The 19166-nt window shown below is 41.9% G+C and overlaps 1 protein-coding gene across 6 annotated transcripts in view; it reads right to left on the bottom strand.

Annotated features, from left to right (window-relative positions):
- The window catches only part of ICE1 (interactor of little elongation complex ELL subunit 1), an 89574-nt gene that overhangs the window by 47300 nt on the left and 23108 nt on the right, over positions 1-19166 (bottom strand). For 5 of the 6 annotated variants that reach the window (XR_006279113.1, XM_038388891.2, XM_043508485.1 and 2 more), the window contains 4 exons: positions 16112-16201; positions 15945-16004; positions 6353-6726; positions 438-5462 (listed from right to left, as the gene is read on the bottom strand). Coding sequence is in view for 5 of the 6 variants with exons in the window: in XM_038388891.2 (XP_038244819.1) it covers positions 438-5462; positions 6353-6726; positions 15945-16004; positions 16112-16201 (5549 nt within the window). In the remaining variant the exon portion in view is untranslated. The remainder of the gene's footprint in view (positions 1-437; positions 5463-6352; positions 6727-15944; positions 16005-16111; positions 16202-19166) is intronic. The other variant, XM_038388892.2, reaches the window with a different exon arrangement.

Raw genomic sequence — 19166 nt, forward strand, 5'->3', positions numbered from 1 at the left:
AAATTTAAAAAGATAACAATATGAGTACCCAAAGTGAGGCCAGACCTACCAAAAAAGTATAATAAACCAGAGGCAAACCAGAAGGAATAGTGTGACTTTTCATTGCCCTTTAAATAAAATGAAAATAAAAATGTTCAAGTTATGAGATAACAGACTTACAGTAACATCCTATTAAATAGGACTGGCACATAAGTGGAGAAACCCTTAGATGAACAGTGAAAATTGGGTAGGCAAATTTTGGGATATTTTAGACTAACCAAAACCAGGCGATACCTTCAAAAGTTTGCAGCCTTTTGCTATGATCATTTTAACAATATAAATATCTGCATTACAACTGGTCTGTCTGCTAATTTAGTCTAATTTATTACACATTTGTAGTCTCTCTATTTGGACAAAGGGGATTATTAAAATATGAAATTCAGAATTATGCTATGTACCTTGTTTGCGATACCAAATTCATAGACAACTTCTTTCTCTTCATCTCTCATTACCGGGACCTTCGAAATATTTCCCACGTACACATGACTCCGAATAACAGGTAATAGGTCAAAACAGGATTCAGCAATTTTCTTCAGTGCCAAAGTCACAGGATCAATAATATTCTCTACTGGTGAAGGCAATTCTGAATTGCAGTTGCCTGCTAATTGCCTAATTTCACAATTGCCAAGTGAGACAGTTTTACTTACAGCACTCAGTACTTCAATATTAAAGTCTCCTATAGCTTTGATTGCAACATCTTCCTTGGTCTCCAATTGTGGCAATTCACTGTCTAGCCTCAGCCGCTTTGCACTTCTCGGCATAGAGGCTGACAATATCCTTTTTCCAACATGACTCTGACTCCCTGAATCTTTTTGATATTTATTACTGTGAGATTCTGAATTACTCCCTGTTTTAACAAAAGCCGTGGATGTAGAAGAAATTGCTTTGAACCCACTGAACTGACTCACTGGCCCTGGTACATTCTTGTATTCTGAAGGGGCACGCCCGGTGGGCTGAATGTTACCTTTGAGAATGTTGAGTGTTCTTGCTCTTGGTGATAGCTCTGGATACATAGTGTCCAAGATTTTTACAGAGTTCTCCTGAGGAGCATCTAAAGCAGAACTACCAGCTGCAGATGGAGGAAATCTTCCTGGCACAGGAAGTGCATGCTTTGGTGTGGCAGCACAAAATTGCAAAGGTGAGGACAGGATTCTTCGACCAACTGCTGTCTCTGAGGGAGATGAAGTGGAAAATATAGGGGGAGATTTGTACTTTGGAGCATCTGACAAAGGAGACATTAGTGGAGGAACTGGAGTTACTCTTAGAGGGGAAATAAGACCATCAAGAGGAGACGGCAGAGAGGACCGGCTAGATGAAGACATTATTGGAGAAACAGGAAGCACAGTTCTTGGAGGAGTAGTTATTAGAGGTGGGAGCAGGGGAGGTAAAGGTGGACCCATCTCTTGTCTAATTTTATTGATGGTCTCAGGTGAACGTTTGGTTGGTGTAGAAGTATCAGCATTGGCTAGAACTGGCTGGGTTAGTTGGACCTGCTGAATTTTTATTTTTCCTTTACTTTGAGGTAATCTCTGTGTTGGTCTGCCCTGTCCTGCTTGGATTGATGTCTTGGCTGAAACATTTAAGACATCTGATGGTTCCTGGACTTCCCACTTTGATCTACTGTTGGTTTTGGATACAAGATCTAGAGATGACTCCGAGTCCACAATGTGGGTGTTTTCAAATATTGCTTTTTGGGATTTAGAGGTTTCATTGACGGGTCTAGGGTCAGGTATTTCATCAGACACGGTTGGATGCTGATAGAATTCTGTCAAAAACTTTCTACCTTTTCTTTGAAAATGTGTCTCCTTAAGAAAAACATCACTGTAACGGTCATCAAAACAAGACTGACAGCTATCTTGAACAATATTTGTGTTGATATCTGCTGAGGCAAAAGCAACACAAGTTTCTTTTTGTTTATCATTTAATTCTTCACAAAACACTGTATGTGATTTAGACCCTTTTATGCCAGCATCACATGACACACTTTGTTCCATATTTGATGCAAGTTTTTCATTACCATTTATTTGTAAGAAATTGCCAGACAGATTTGTGTCCAATTTACTATTTTTTGTAACAGGTTTGTAGATTTCTGAGCACTTGGCTAACATATAGTACGATAAATTAATTTCTGAAGTAGTTTGTTTTGTGTGGATCTTTTCTGATACCTCAGCAGATGTAGACGATTCTTCTAATTTTATCAAGCTATTCTCATTGCCAGATGCTGACCCAATTGTTTTGGAATTTTCTCTATGTTCAGAAGCTCTCTCATTGTTTTCATTATTATGGAATACAATTCCATGTGCTGAGAAAAATTTGCCTTTAGGATAAACCTTTTCTGTTAAACATGACTGCTTCTTCACAATACTTGGAGAATGGTGAGTTATACAAGGCAGAGGCATATCTGCTAGTGCATCTGAGTACACCGAAGGAGGGAGTTCACACATTTGGTCATTATTTTCATCAACAGCTGTGTGAATTTCTGGCACATCCACTGTGTAAATCCTGAAAGTTCTCAATTTCTCATTGGACACTAAAAAAGGTTCATGCTCTTTTGTATACTTGACCTTTCTATAAGGAAAGTCTTCCTCTTCAGATTCATTTGTCTCCTTTGGAACCTCACAAGTACTTTTAGAAGATTTGTTCCCATTTGTCTCTCCAAATAGCTTAACGATGTTCAATTCTTTGTCATTGTTCTTAATGGTTTGATCAAGCCTGTATTCTATAGATTGGACCTGACCTTCAGAAGAGCAAAGAGGCTTCACTCTCTGAGGTGAAGTTTCTTTTACTACAGAAAGAGTTGTGCTAATTTCCTTCAGGCTAGATGTTTCACATTCTGCTTCTTCAAAAACTAGACTAGCTTCCTTTTCCACATGTGTACCCCTGTCAACAGAACTCTTATCGAAGATCTGTATATTTACCAACGTATTTTGTGGATCTTTGGCATTTGGCTGCTCCTTTTCATTTTCAATTTCTGTTCTACTTTTATTCGCATATTTATTACTGGGACAATCAAGTGGCTTGATCTTTTCATCATCATTATGTATGGTCTTGCCCTTCACCAAATTACCTACAGAATAATTAGGCATACTTTGGATATCATTATAGATTTCATTTCTTCTAGTTAGGGATGAAGCAGTACTAAGCGCTGTAATAGAATCTTCTTCACTGTTAGTGTCAAACGCTTGGCAATTCCGTTTGAAAGGTTCACCACACACCTGAAAATTGAAAGCAGTAAAATCAATGAACGCTGCTGTGCTCTCCAAAGTTTCTGTGACAGGTGAGTTAGTTTTTCTAGTCTGCAAGACATCTTCTATGGGTAAAGCTGGTTTTCCAATAGAATCCTTCTCTGAGACAACCTGGTCTGAGACATCTGAAATCTGGTTTCTCATCTCTACTTCCTCCACACCATTCTCTTCCAGACCAGGTGAACTGTTACAGTTCTGAATCACCACGCTCTCACATGGTTTGCCATTTAATTTCTCTTTTATTTCCTCACACTGAGAATTTTCAGTTACTGAACATGAATCCAGAGGTTTCAAAAACTGTACCCAAGAAAGGTGTTCACTTTCTGTTATGACAGACTTCACAGTATCTATTTTCTCAGTTTCTAATGGCCCACTGCTTCTCTCTCTAAGTTCCAAGTGTTCCATTTCAATCTCCTGAGATTCAAATACTCTTATAAAATTTTGCAATTTGGAAGACCTCTGTTCCAATGCAACGTATGTATTTTTAGACTGTCTCATTTCACTAGCTCTTTCTGTGACATACTCTGGTGCAAGTAATACATGATTAGTTTGAACTATTTCTTCAGATTCTAGTGGATCATTTTCTCCATTAATACTAGATGTTGGATTTTGTGAGGTAAGTGTAGTTTCAAAATCTGGTTTCTTTTGCAATAGGTTATTAGCATCTTTTTGTTCATGGTCTAGTTTAGCTTGTAGACACCTTTCCTCTGTTGCATCTCGTAATTCTCCAACTTCTGCAACATGGAGCGATTTAGCAAATTTATATGTTTCTAGAAAATCTTCCTTGTTTACTGAACTACCAGTGAAAATATTTTGTTCAGGCTGAGTTATATTGATCTCAACACACTGCTCTCCAGTTCTGAGCTGTTCCCCATCTCCATCTTCTGCAGACACTGAGCAAGCAGTTCTGCATACCTCTGCAGTATGGTTTTCCCCATCCATATATAATGAATCTCTACTTCTTTCAGCGGCAAGTATAAATGAGTCATGTCTAAAAGCATTATTTTTTTCCAGTCCACCCTCTTCATTTACTCCATGTTGTTTTATATGCTCAAACTGTTTATCTGGTGCCTCTTCATTGCTGATTTTTTCTTCAGAGCATTGTGATTTAGTGGAGATCTCTTTAGCTTTAGTGTCTATTTCAGTTTGCAGAAATGTTCTCGCATCATTACACTGACACATCAATTCATTATCATGCTCTGCTCCAGAAAAGAATTTAGAATAACTGAAACTAGATCTCACATCTTCCTCTTCATTATGACTTGGTTCATTACTTGTCTCTACACAGAATCCTTTTGTGGTTATTGTAGCTATTATTCTGTCCTCTGTGGTTACTTTTTCAATGTGCTCTTCTATGCAGGGTGTTGTATTTATTACATTAGACTTTGTTTGTATGTCGCTGGATTCATTTTCCATTTCTTCATTCCTCATCACTTCACTAGGCTCTTCCTCAAAATTCTCAGGGGTTACCAAAACACTTTCAGTTGCAAAGATGGGTTGCTCATTTTGCAAGTGAGCATCATCTCCGAGAGTGGATGCCGGTTTTGGTGTTTCTACTTTTCCTGGCAATTCAGTTTCCTCTGCTTCCATTAATTCACTACACCTTTCTTTCATAGGTTCAGAATTGGCTGTAGTATTTAAATTTATAACTGTAGTCTTCTCTGTTTGTACTAGTTCATTAGATTTTTCTTGCAAGTATTCAAAGTTAGATGACACATCTGAAGAGGTTTTATCTTCATTTTGTTTCTCGTCAGTATGGACTTCCTTCTCATTGATGGCTTCCAGTTTAGGCGTTGCTACCTTCAGTGTTATGTCTATCTCTGCAGACCCTATATTCTCAGAGTCCTCTTCCAAATGTTCTTCACTGGCCAATGTGTTCATACTTGAAACAGTTATCTCAGTTTGCTTTGCTTCAGCATCTTTCTTCTTAACACATCTTAATTTTGCTGTGAAAGTGTCTATATAAATTGGTATCTCTTCATTCTCTCTCACTTTAGTTGAGATTTCTCTATCATGAGGTTCATGTGATTTCTCATGTTCATTGCTTTCTTTCATACTGAGAAAGCTACAGTTACTCTGTGACTCTGCTTTGCCTTCTTCTAAAATACTTTCCACAATGTGAGCATTATGATCAATTTCTTCATCACTGGAATCAGTGGACTCTCCAAACAGAGTATCCTTTAATTAAAAGATACAAAAGGACAGTTTTTCAAACTGCAGTTTTTCAAATTCAGTATAATTCTATGGCTATAATATTTTTTTCAGTGAATGTACTGGCAAGCACTGGGAACTTATGCAATGTAACCACTTAAAACAGGTTCAGCTTGGACAGCAGAATTACAAGTCTCTCTATCAATGTTCTCTAATAATGGTCTAGAGGGGACACTTTTATGGCAAAAGAACAATTCAGTGTCTACCTTTGCTCTAAGATACCAACTGGTGAAAACTGTGGAATAATGAGTAACAGAAAGGAAAGGGGAAAGGACTACATCAAGCAGCAGGAAAACAAAGAGGCTGAAGTTACTGTGGGCCAACTTTTCAATGCTTGGTGCCTGAAGTTAGGTTCTTAAAATCAACGCAAGTACATCTCTAGGCACTCAAGTTTGAGAGTTTTGCTCTCAAACTCAGATTTCTGAAGGTAACCTTGCTAAACAGGCAACAGTGCCTAATGAAGCAGGTATAGCAAACTAAAAAATGTCCAAGTCCATGAGAAGTACTGGATGCAGGGGACTTTACTGACTCAAAAGTCACCTCCACACTCATTACTTATATTCTGATTGTAATGTATATAGTACAGTACATTTATTGATTGTCATGCCATTATTTTAATCATTCACGCTTAGTGTATTACAAGAGATGTGTCACACAATTTTGTGAAGAGAGAATTTTAAAAAACTCAGCAAATATTAACTTAAATTTGGATTTAAACAATGAGACAAAGTCCCTGTAAAAAGTGTTTGAAATTAGACAAACACTAATACTTTAAACAAGCCTATCAAATCGCTTTAATTATTTTTGCAGTACTAGAGAAGCTGAGCTATTGCTATTTCAGTCTTGCTGTAACTCACCTGTGTAGCCAGTGGTGAAAAACATACTGGCGATAGAAGAGGTGGGAGAGGCCTGGCCCAGTTCAATATATCAACCAAGTTTCCACCAAGCTGCTCTTGTTCCAGATCAGGGGACTCCAAGCTACTGTCTGTTAAGTCTGTCTGTACAATCACCTCTATAGTTTTGTCCTCATAAAAAGCACTGTCACCATTATAATCCTGAAGACCTTCTTCAGTGGTCTTGCTCTCAAATTGATCACTTCCAGAAGGCTCCTCGTCTACTTTTATCTGCAAAGTTGTTAAGGAACTTTGTTTTTCAGTGGTTTCTGGTGAAGAATGAGGGTGAAGCTTTTTGCCTTCTGATTTCCTGAATTTTCGGTGGGTTTGTGCAACTTCTACAAAAGACAAAAATATAACCAGTTCTTGTATTTTTCGTTCTGTTTTAATCAAGTTAATACTATTTTGGTGATTAAACATATTTTGATCACGATTTTCTAAATATTTTTCAAAGACAGCTGGAAAAAGCACCAACAAATTTAATTTTCAAAAACATTGTTCATGGGCTAGGATTAAAATGAAAACCTTCATATATTCTCAAATATAATTATATGTTATGTCAAAAAGATATTGGGAATATTAAGGATGTACAGTTAAGGACTCAAGTCAGGAAAGGCCAAAAAAATCAAGACTGCTTGAACAACCTTAACTACGTCCATTTGCATTTATGCACTAGAACTATATAATGTAGTATTCCACATACATTTCTATAACCCTAGATACACATGTAGCATCTCATAATTTTCATTATTTTATATTAGAACAACGTGTAGTATAGTGTCTTTACTGACATAGGCCCGAGATTCTGCAAACAGATGTGCCAGCACAGACTCCAGCCTTCCAGCAAATACTTTCCCACACCTAGGTATGTGTCATTTCAGAGAAAAGCGTGCAGAAGGGATAGAAGTTTAAACTATTTGTGGTGGTGGGGACAGTGTAATTTAGGGAAGAGGGTGATAGAAGGCTGGCATCCCTACTGGGGCAAAATTACAGTTCATTGTCTGTGGTATATGGCGACTGGTGAAATGTCTCTGGGTAGAGAACTGCTGGTTGCCTTAACTTTTCACTCCCTTGCTTTTTAGGCTGCATGGTGTGTTAAGCATAGACCCAATCTGAATCTAATAAGCGATGGTCACATAAACACCACCCTATATCGGAAACCTACTGACCACTAGTCCTACCTACATGCCTCTAGCTTTCATCCAGATCATACCACTCGATCCATTGTCTACAGCCAAGCTCTACGATATAACCGCATTTGCTCCAACCCCTCAGACAGAGACAAACACCTACAAGATCTCTATCATGCATTCCTACAACTACAATACCCACCTGCTGAAGTGAAGAAACAGATTGACAGAGCCAGAAGAATACCCAGAAGTCACCTACTACAGGACAGGCCCAACAAAGAAAAGAACAGAACGCCACTAGCCATCACCTTCAGCCCCCAACTAAAACCTCTCCAACTCATCATCAAGGATCTACAACCTATCCTGAAGGATGACCCATCACTCTCACAGATCTTGGGAGACAGGCCAGTCCTTGCTTACAGACAGCCCCCCAATCTGAAGCAAATACTCACCAGCAACCACACACCACACAACAGAACCACTAACCCAGGAACCTATCCTTGCAACAAAGCCCGTTGCCAACTCTGTCCACATATCTATTCAGGGGATACCATCATAGGGCCTAATCACATCAGCCACACTATCAGAGGCTCGTTCACCTGCGCATCTACCAATGTGGTATATGCCATCATGTGCCAGCAATGCCCCTCTGCCATGTACATTGGCCAAACTGGACAGTCTCTACGTAAAAGAATGAATGGACACAAATCAGACGTCAAGAATTATAACATTCAAAAACCAGTTGGAGAACACTTCAATCTCTCTGGTCACTTGATTACAGACCTAAGAGTGGCTATCCTTCAACAAAAAAGCTTCAAAAACAGACTCCAACGAGAGACTGCGGAATTGGAATTAATTTGCAAACTGGATACAATTAACTTAGGCTTGAATAGAGACTGGGAATGGATGAGTCATTACACAAAGTAAAACTATTTCCCCATGGTATTTCTCCCTCCCACCCCCCACCCCCCCACTGTTCCTCTGATATTCTTGTTAACTGCTGGAATTAGCCTACCTTGCTTGTCACCATGAAAGGTTTTCCTCCTTTCCCCCCCCTGCTGCTGGTGATGGCTTATCTTAAGTGATCACTCTCCTTACAGTGTGTATGACAAACCCATTGTTTCATGTTCTCTGTGTGTGTGTGTGTGTGTGTGTGTGTGTGTGTGTATATAAATCTCTCCTCTGCTTTTTCCACCAAATGCACCCGATGAAGTGAGCTGTAGCTCACGAAAGCTTATGCTCTAATAAATTTGTTAGTCTCTAAGGTGCCACAAGTACTCCTTTTCTTTTTGCGAATACAGACTAACACGGCTGCTACTCTGAAACCAATCTGAACTGACACACAAAGCAATGTTGTGATGTTATAGTTTATTATTTCATAATGTAAGTGCTTAAGGACTCCAAGGATCAAGACACCATTGTACCAGGCACTGTACAGAAAAAGCAAAGGCAGAACTTGTCCTCAAGAGCTCAAAATGCAAGATTTAGACAAAACAAGAAGTGGAAGTGGTCTTTAACATTACAGTTCTCATTTCACATTCTGACTGCCATCTCCAAGGACACAAAAAGCTAATGTACCAGATAGAAAGGAAAAGAAAAAAAGTTACATAACTCACAGTATCTGTGGTTGTTAGAGATGTTTTTGCACATAGATCCCACTGGTAGTGCAACATCTTGCGCATGAGATCAGAATATTTTAAACAGAAGTGCATGCCTGCATGCTCTCATATCTTCCCACCCCAGGGCATGTGATGCGGAGCAAGCATGACCACCTCTCAGTTCTCTCTTACTACCCGTGGCATTGAGAAAGAGCTCAGCAATGTCTGCCTCCTACCCTGTAGTACCCTGTCATTGAATCAATTGGTTTTTCTAGATATTTTAACCACACAGATATTTGACTTAATATTCTGCAAGTAAGGTGTTTAAGAGCTTGTCTACACTTGCAAGTTTTGTCACCAAAAACTGGCTTTTGGCGACAAAACAGTGATAGCATACACGCTGAAGGTCACTTTTTTCAGCAAATAACCCTAGTTATGGCAACAAAAAACTTCCACCCCTGCGAGAGACTTGTGTCTTTTCCCCTCCCTTTATTGTTGACAAACACCCGATGTAGACACCACAGGGTTTTTTTTTTTTTTTTCCCAATTTTAATGGCCTCCAGAAGGTATCCCACAATTCGTATGCTGCCGCTCTGGTCATCGGTTTGAACTCCAATGCCCTGCAGCCAACCTGCCCCTCCCCCTTGCAAGCCCCTGGAATTTTAAATCTCATTTCCTGCTTGTTGGCTTCCCAGAGGATCTTCCCACGTGACTTCCCAGGTAAGCACAGCTGGCTATCGCACCAAATGTGCTCCTTCTTGGACTACCACTGAGCTGTTTGATCTGATCAGTGTATGGGAGAGGAGTCTGTTCAGTCGCAACTGCAAGTGACCCATAGGAATTGGGACACATGGGCAAATTTCTCGAGGCTTGTATAAAAAGGACTATGATCGGGACACACAGCAGTGCAGAGCGAAGACAAAGGAGCTAAGACAGGAATACCATAGGCGTGGAAGGCGAACCAGCGCTCCAGTGGTGCGCCTAAAACCTGCCGCTTCTATAAGGAGCTAAATACTATCCTTGGTGGTGACCCCACCTCCATCACCAATAGCCCTGTGGATACTTTGCATGCAGCTGAAGGGGGGTGGGAGGGGAGGGGTAACCCAGAGGCTGAAATTGTGGATGAAGAAGTCGAGCTAGAAGAGGATGTGGTGCTCCCAGCTGGGTCGCCCGGTGGGACAGGCAGCCAAGAATTTTTCTCCACTCCAAAAGTGCTCTATGGGGAGCAGGAAGCAGATGAGACTCTGGGTAAATTCTCCAACTTCTGCAACATGGTGTAGGGAATCGAAAAGTGGGAGGCAGGTAGTGTTTTCTGTTAGCTGGACATTGCCCTGTGTAGTTAATCTGCATGGCCAAGCAAGGTGTCAATGGACATTGAGACCTGCAAGGAATCCTACAGAGAGAGGTTCTGGAAAGTTTCCAAGACGTACTTGTTAATCCTCTGACGCAGATTCCAAAGGACTGCAGCCTTGTTAATTCCCCCATTGTAGGAAACTGTACCATGGCATTAAGCAATCACTGGAGCTGGGACCAAAGCGGCACATAGCTGAGTTGCATATAGACCGGGGTGAAAGCCACAAGCATTCAGCAGCTGAGCCCTGGTTTCTCTGGTCACCCACAGCACTGAGATGTCAGTCAGCAGGTTGACCCCCTGTGAAAAAGTGTGGGATAATTTTAGAATGAGTTCCCTTCAAAGCTGCCCTGCAAGCCATGACCTTTTTGTCTGTACGCACAACCGAAACTCCCTAGGATTGGGGTGCTTGCAGAGCTGAGTACCTGCCTAGAGTCTCAGAGGGAAAGCGATTTCTACTAGCAAAATGCCCTTTTTACTAAAATGTTTCAATTGTTTGCTGGAATGTAACAATCCCTCTTCTGTTCAGCACAGACCTTGAAGAACACATCACGCACCCCCGCGGACCGGTTGCAGCAGATAAGAAAAAAACCTAGGCACAGTAAAGAAGACATGTTCCATGAGGTTCTATTGCACAGTGAGAGACAAACCAGGGAACGGAAAGAGTGCTGGGAAGCCAAAAGCCAGAACAGAAAAGAGAATGCTGCTTTTGCTAGGCAAGCAACAGAGCGGATGATAAAAGTTATGGAGGATCAGACAGAGATGCTCAAGTCTTTGATACAGCTACAGACTGAGCAGATCCGAGTTCAAGCACCACTGCAGCAAATGCACAATTCTTTGCCAACCCTATGCCCCCTCTATGCCCACACATTCCTTTTCACTCCACAGCACTCCCGAGTTTCCCCATCATTCCACCCCCAATCGTAGCTGGAATAATGACAGCTGGAGCTACACACAGTTGTGAGGTTTTATCCCTTTTACCAATAAATAAAGGCTAAGTATTTAATGGTACAGTTTTTATTCTGTGTTCTACAAAAGCGTATAGCAATCAATTCACTCCCAGGAACAAGCTTCTAAAGCATAGTGTTGCATGGATTTTGGGCCCCAAAACTGTACATGAATGCAACAGGGAAGCAACTCCTAAACAGACGTGTTACTAGCCCTCATTGTCAAAGTGGTTGCTCAAACCCTCTCTGATGTTAATAGAAGCACTCTGGGCTCCTCTGACAGCCCTAACATCTGGCTATTCAAATTGTACAACCAAGCATTCTACCTCAGTGCTCCACAACTGACCAAACATTTCACCCTTAGATTCACACAGATTATGCAAAGTGCAGCATGCAGCTATGACCATGGAAATATTATCCTCGGTAAGGTCTAGCCTGCCATTTAAACATCTCCAGCGAGCTTTCAAATTGGCAACGGCACATTCGATTACCATGCAGCACCTGCTCAGCCTGTTAAAACGCTCCTTGCTGCTGTCCAGGTGCCCTGTGTAAGATTTCATGAGCCAGGGCTGTAAGGAGTAAACCAAGTCTTCCAGGATTACTATGAGCATTTCCACATCCCCCACTGTGAACTTGTGGTCTGGACAGAAAGTCCCCGTCAGCAGCTTTTTGTACAGGCCACTGTTCCTGGAGATGCGTGCACTGATGTCTGTGAAATGCCCCTGGTGATCCACAAGCACCTGCAACACCATGGAGAAGTATCCCTTCCTATTGATAGGATTCACAGGCAACGTGGTCTGGCACTAAAATTGGAACATGTGTGCCATCAATCGCCCTGCCACAGTTAGGGAAACCCATCTCTGCAAAGCCATCCACTATTTTATGCACATTTCCCAGAGTCACGGTCTTATGCATCAGATTGCAATTTATTGCCCTGCACATGGAGTAATACAGCCCCAACAGTGGACTTTCTTACTCCAAATTAGAATCATAGAATATCATGGTTGGAAGGGACCTCAGGAGGTCATTTAGTCCAACCCACTGCTCGAAGCAGGACCAATCCACAACTAAAGCATCCCAGCCAGGGCTTTGTCAAACCTGACCTTTAAAACCTCTAAGAAAGGAGATTCCACCACCTCCTTCGGTAACCCATTCCAGTGCTTCACCACCCTCCTAATGAAAAAGGTTTTTCTAATGTCCAACCTAAACCTTCCCCAATGCAACTTGAGACCATTACTCCTTGTTCTGTCATCTGCTACCATTGAGAACAGTCTAGATCCATCCTCTTTGGAACCCCCTTTCAGGTAGTTGAAAGCAGCCATCAAATCCCCCCTCATTCTTCTCTTCTGAAGATTAAATAATCCCAGTTCCCTCAGCCTCTCCTTTCAGCCCCCTAATCATTTTTGTTGCCCTCCGCTGGACTCTTTCCACATCCTTCTTGTAGTGTGGGGCCCAAAACTGGACACAGTATTCCAGATAAGGTCTCACCAATGTCTAATAAATGGGAATGATCACACCCCTCGAGCTGCTGGCAATGCTCCTACTTATACAGCCCAAAATGCTGTTAGCCTTCTTGGCAACAAGGGCACACTGTTGATTCATATCCAGCTTCTCGTCCACTGTAACCCCTAGGTCCTTTTCTGCAGAACTGCTGCCTAGCCACTCGGTCCGTAGTCTGTAGCAGTACATGGGATTCTTCCACCCTAAGTGCAGTACTCTGCACTTGTCCTAGTTGAACCTCATCAGATTTCTTTTGGCCCAATCCTCTAATTTGTCTAAATCCCCCTGTATCCTATCCCTACCCTCCAGCGTATCTACTTCTCCTCCCAGTTTAGGGTCATCTTCCAACTCGCTGAGGGTGCAATCTACTCCATCCTCCAGATCATTAATGAAGATACTGAACAAACTCTACCCCAGGACCGACCCTTGGGACACTCCGCTTGATACCAATTGCCAACTAGACATGGAGCCGTTGATCACTACCGTTAAGCCCGATGATCTAGCCATCTTTCTATCTACCTTAGGGTCCATTCATCCAGCCCATACTTCTTTAACTTGCTGGCAAGAATACTGTGGGAGACCATATCAAAGCTTTGCTAAAGTCAAGGAACAACATGTCCACTAGTTTCCCCTCATCCACAAAGCCAGTTATCTCATCATAGAAGGCAATTAGGTTAGTCAGGCATGACTTGCCCTTGGTGAATCCATGCTGATTATTCCTGATCACTTTCCTCTCCTCTAAGTGCTTCAAGACTGATTCCTTGAGAACCGGCTCCATGATTTTTCCAGGGACTGAGGTGAGGCTGACTGGCCTGTAGTTCCCTGCATCCTCCTCCTTCCCTTTTTTAAAGATGGGCACTACATTAGCCTTTTTCCAGTCGTCCAGGACCTCCCCCAATCGCCATGAGTTTTCAAAGATAATGGCCAATGGCTCTGCAATCACATTCACCAGCTCCTTTAGCACCCTTGGATGCAGTGCATCCAGCCCCACAGACTGGTGCTCGCCCAGCTTTTCGAAATAGTCCTGAACCACTTCTTTCTTCACTGAGGGCTGGTCACCTCCTCCCCATACTGTGCAGCCCAGTGCAGTAGTCTGGGAGCTGACCTTGTTCATGAATACAGAGGCAAAAAAAGCACTGAGTACATTAGCTTTTTCCACCTCCTCTGTCACTAGGTTGTCTCCCTCATTCAGTAAGGGGCCCACACTTTCCTTGACCTTCTTCTTATTGCTAACATACCTGTAGAAACCCTTCTTGTTACTCTTATCACTTGCTAGTTGCAACTCCAAGTGGGATTTGGCCTTCCTGATTTCACTCCTGCATGCCTGGGCAGTATTTTATTGTCCTCCCTGGTCATTTGTCCAATCTTCCACTTCCTGTAAGCTTCTTTTTTGTGTTTAAGATCAGCAAGGATTTCACTGTTAAGCCAAGCTGGTCGCCTGCCATATTTACAAATTTTTTCTACACATCAGGATGATTTGTTCCTGGAACCTCAATAATGATTCTTTAAAAATACAGCCAGCTCTCCTGGACTCCTTTCCCCCTCATGTTGTTCTCCCAGGGGATCCTGCCCATCAGTTCCCTGAGGGAGTCAAATCCAGGGTCCAAATTCTGCTGCTCTCCCTTCTTCCTTGTGTCAGGATCCTGAACTCTACCATCTCATGGTCACTGCCTCCCAGGTTCCCATCCACTTTGATTTGTAACTGACCGGTAGCGGTCTGGATTCGCCAGCTTCCACACAGTGATTGCAACACACTTCTCTACAGGAAGAGCAGCTCTCAATCTGGTGTCCTTGCGCCACAAGTCGGGGGCCAGATCAGCACATAGCTCCATGAAGGTTGCTTTACACATCCTAAAGTTCTGTACCCAAGGATTGTCATCCCACACCTGCATGACAATGCAAGCCCAATCAGTGCTCGTTCCCTAGCCCAAAAGCGACTGTCTACCGCAGGGGTGGGCAACCTGAGCCTGAGAAGGAGCTGGATTTTCCCAATGTACATTACCAAAGAACCATAATAATATATCAGCCGTCTCCCCATCAACTCCCCCCATTCCGCCCCCAGTGCCTCCTGCCCGCTGGCAGCCCCACCAATCAGCGCCTCCCTCTCCCTCCCTAATCACAGCTGTTTCACAACATGCAGGAGGCTCTTGGGGGAAGGAGAGGAACGAGGGCATGGCAGGCTCTGGACAAGGGGTGGAGTGGGGTCAGGACCTGGGGCAGAACCAGGGTTTGAGCAGTTAGCACTATTGGAAAATTAGCACCTGCAGCTCAAGCCCCAGAGTCAGCACCTATGCAAGGAGCCACATATTAACTTCTGAAGAGCCACATGCGGCTCTGAAGCCACAGGTGGGCCACCCCAGTCTAACGTATGCAGCTGCTCTGTGAATGCACAAAGCACTGATAAGTTGCTGCCGTCCATATCACACTCTGGTGCCTGCGATTCATCCTCTGCTAACTGCAAGTAACTATGCAAGTAATGTGCTGCCATGCACAATGTCCTCACGACAACTAACAGCGCATAGAAGAGAAGCGTGGGATCCATCCTCTCTCACTGCAGATGCTGGCGTGCACTACAAAAGAATGACAGTTGGAAAAACGGTGCAAAAGGAAGCCCGAGACCTTTGGAGGGGTGGGACACAAAGCCGCGTATGACTGTGTATTTTGCACATCCCAGGATGCACCGCCCTGCATTTCCGCATTCCCACAACACCAAGAGACAGATGGTGTAGCCACGCTCTGTGGGATACATACCCACAGTCCACTGCTCTTGCTGCCGCCCCAAATGCGGACATGATCTGTCGACAGATGGAGCAAATGTACACACACTTTGGCGCCTTTGCTTTTGTCTATTTTTCCTTGGCGACATTAGTTTCATTGAAAAAACTTGTCAGTGTAGACGAGCCCTTAAGACCTAGCATAACACTTTTCAAATAGTTAATTTGTAATGTTCTGAGATAATACAATAGCATTTAGCCTGAATTAGTGCATTTATTTTTATAGCAAATACATTAAAAACTTATTGCAACATACCTTCCGTAAATAAGTTGCCCGTTTTCTCTGGCATCCTTGAGTGACCCTGAACAGAAGCTGCTGAGAAAAAAAACAAAAACAGTCATTAGTACAATTTGTTCTCAATGAGAAAGATTTAAAAGAAGACGTTTCAACAGCATTCCAAGACTTTTTGTGCTGCATCTCACCCAAGATATAATCATGTTCGTGGTTCTGTGTTTTTCCTGTTGTGTTGTCAATGCACATCCAGAGCTCCTCCAATAGCAGCTTTATTTTTCCTGTTAAAAATAAATACTTTACAATTAAATAGCTTTTTAAGTTTGGGAATTTGTCATATCACTTTTGTTCTATGCAAGCATACACATATGAACACAGTAAAATAGAGAATACTAAAATCTAGCATTATATATTAACAAAGTATAAAAAAACGTAAAGCAACCATTTTATCTGGGGAAATATATCCCAGATACCCAATCCAGGAGTTAACAGTCTTTCAGGCAGGTTCTTCTCATGGGTAGGAACTTGGAGAAAATGCAATAATTGTATGTTTTCATGCACATTTGCTTAGCTACAATCAAGGCCCAATATCCTAAGCAGTAGATCAGACCTGAATTATGCAGCAGGTAGTCCTCACTCTGTCAGTGGCTTAACACTTAGTGCAAGAATGTATAGATGAACCAAAGTTATACACTGCTGCATGTAGGATTCGCAGGGGGTACAGAGGCTGTGGTTCATGAGAAGACCATGCCCCAGTCCACTGTTTGCTCCTCCCCACAGAGAGCGCCTTTGAGACTAAGAAAAATGCTCTCCATACTGAGCTTTTAAGGCATGCAGGTCCGGGGCTCTCTTGTCTCTAAGCCCCTGGCCTGCACCTCCCCATGCACTGTGCCAGCCATGACTTTCTCTCCTCCTACAGATCTCAGTAAATTCAGAAGAGATAGAAATGAAACAAGAAATTTAGGAGCAGATTGAAATCAAATTAAAATTAATGGAAGTTTTTAGTAAATTAAAAAATTACCTACATGCCATTTCCTGTTGCAATATTAAGACAAAGAACTTATTTAAAAGGCACTACAAAGCGCATGAAATTAAGTAAATGCAGGCAGATCGATATTCCAAGTGTTAACTTTCAGAGGGGTGTAAACTGAAATGGTTAAATAATGAAAATACAATTAGAGCAGCACTAAAAAGAAAAGCAAAAAATGGAGAATGCTAACAACCTTATGAACGTATGTATGTACAGGTGCACAGGATCAGACCAATGGTCTACCTAATTCTGTAGATCAATAGCAGTTGCTTCAGGGAAAGTGCAAGAATCTCTGAAGTGTGAAATTATAAAACAATCTGTTAATTGAGCAAGTTTCTTCATAACTCCTTTACAGGTTAGTTTATGGTCTGAAGTACAAGGGTTTGTCTCTTACGACTTTTTTTTTTTTTAAATAAAAACATTACTAATGAAATTTTGGGTACTTGTTTTATTATATATATATATATATATATATATATATATATATATATATATATATATATATATATATATATATACACACACACACACACACACACATATACATATATACACACACATATACATATACATATATATATATATACACACACACACACACACACACACACACACACACACACACACAGAAATAATGCCAAAAATGGCTGGAGGTGTGTGTGTATATATATATTTTAATAATAATAATAAATAATAAAAATAATAATAATAATATACACACACACACACACACACCCCCCTCCAGCCATTTTTGGCATCTTCATAAACTCTTGGCCTCAATGGCTATATCTACACTGAGGCTGGGAGGTGATCCACCAGCACAGGCAGAGAGACTCATGCTAGCACACTAAAGATAATAGTGTGGACATTTCAACAAGGGCAGCAGTTCAGGCTAAACACCCAAGTCCAAGCCTGACTAACTCCCAAGTCTGCTGCAATGTTCATATTGCTATTTTTAGCAACCAAGCTAATGTAGCTAGTAGAAATCTGTCCATCCACACTGAGATTCACATTTCCAATTGGGTAGACATACCAAATGCTGTCTTGTGATGAGCTCCTTTGACAATTGTACATCATGGAAAAAAAATTCCATTTTATCAGTTTTAAATTTGTTCCCTTTCAATTTTGCAGATTATCCACTTGCTCTTATATAATGTGAAACGGTAAATAGGAGCACCTACTCCACTTCTCTGTACCATTCAAGATTAAGGTTGCAAGTTTGTCATGTAGGTCACGGATTCTGTGAATTTCTGGGACTCCGTGACTTCTGCAGCGGCTGGTCCAGAAGCCACCCGAGCTGCTCAGGCAGCTCCTGGGCCAGCTGCACCGGCCACCGCTGGGGCTGTCTCCGGCCACCATGCCCCCCTTCCCCCCAGCAGCAGCAGGAGTTTGGGTGTGGGAGGGGGCTCAGGGTCATGCTACCTCAGAGAGCTCCCCAGAAGCGACGACATCCCTCTCCCTCAGCTCCTAGGCAGAGGTGTGGCCAGGCAGCTCTGCGCACTCCCTCTGCCTGCTGGCGCTCAAGGGCCCCCCCAAGATGTAGTCTAGGATATATAATACAAGCCATGGACAGGTTGCAGGCTATGGACTTTTTGTTTACTGTCCTTGAGCTGTCCATGACTTTTACTAAAAAATACCCACAACTGAAACGTAGCCTTATTCATGAGCTCATAACAACAGTATATTTATATGATGTCTATTCATTTTAATCTCTATTATAAAATAAGTTGTCCCTATCTTCCCTTTCTTTAAATGGATGTTTTCCATGTCTCTAAGCATTTCTATCACTGTTGCTGAATCCTTCTATTTCTGCTATATCCTTTATTAGACACAGTGACCAGAACTGAACTTAGCATCCCAGATGAGAGTGTACCACTGTTTTATGTAATAGCAGTATAACATTTTCCATCCCTTTTTCCATGCACCCTATGTGTATCCTGTATTAGTGTCACTGGTAAGGAAGAACACACAACTCGAGACATAATACATTTTAGGCTAGCTGGAACACGTTTGCTTTTGATAGTTTGTGTCAGATTATCACCATGTAGCTTTGCTGAAGTTTGAAAATTGCTGTGGTGTCACACTTCATCATGACCTCTATCACATAAATAGGCATATTAGGTATTTTCCACTGCCACCTGTCATTTATGGGTTCTCTGATTTGGACATATCTACTTAGCAGCTATTTTCCAAACAAACTTCTCATTAACAGCAAA

The sequence above is a fragment of the Dermochelys coriacea genome, chromosome 2 (assembly GCF_009764565.3).
Source record: "Dermochelys coriacea isolate rDerCor1 chromosome 2, rDerCor1.pri.v4, whole genome shotgun sequence".
Taxonomy (NCBI): Eukaryota; Metazoa; Chordata; order Testudines; family Dermochelyidae; genus Dermochelys; species Dermochelys coriacea.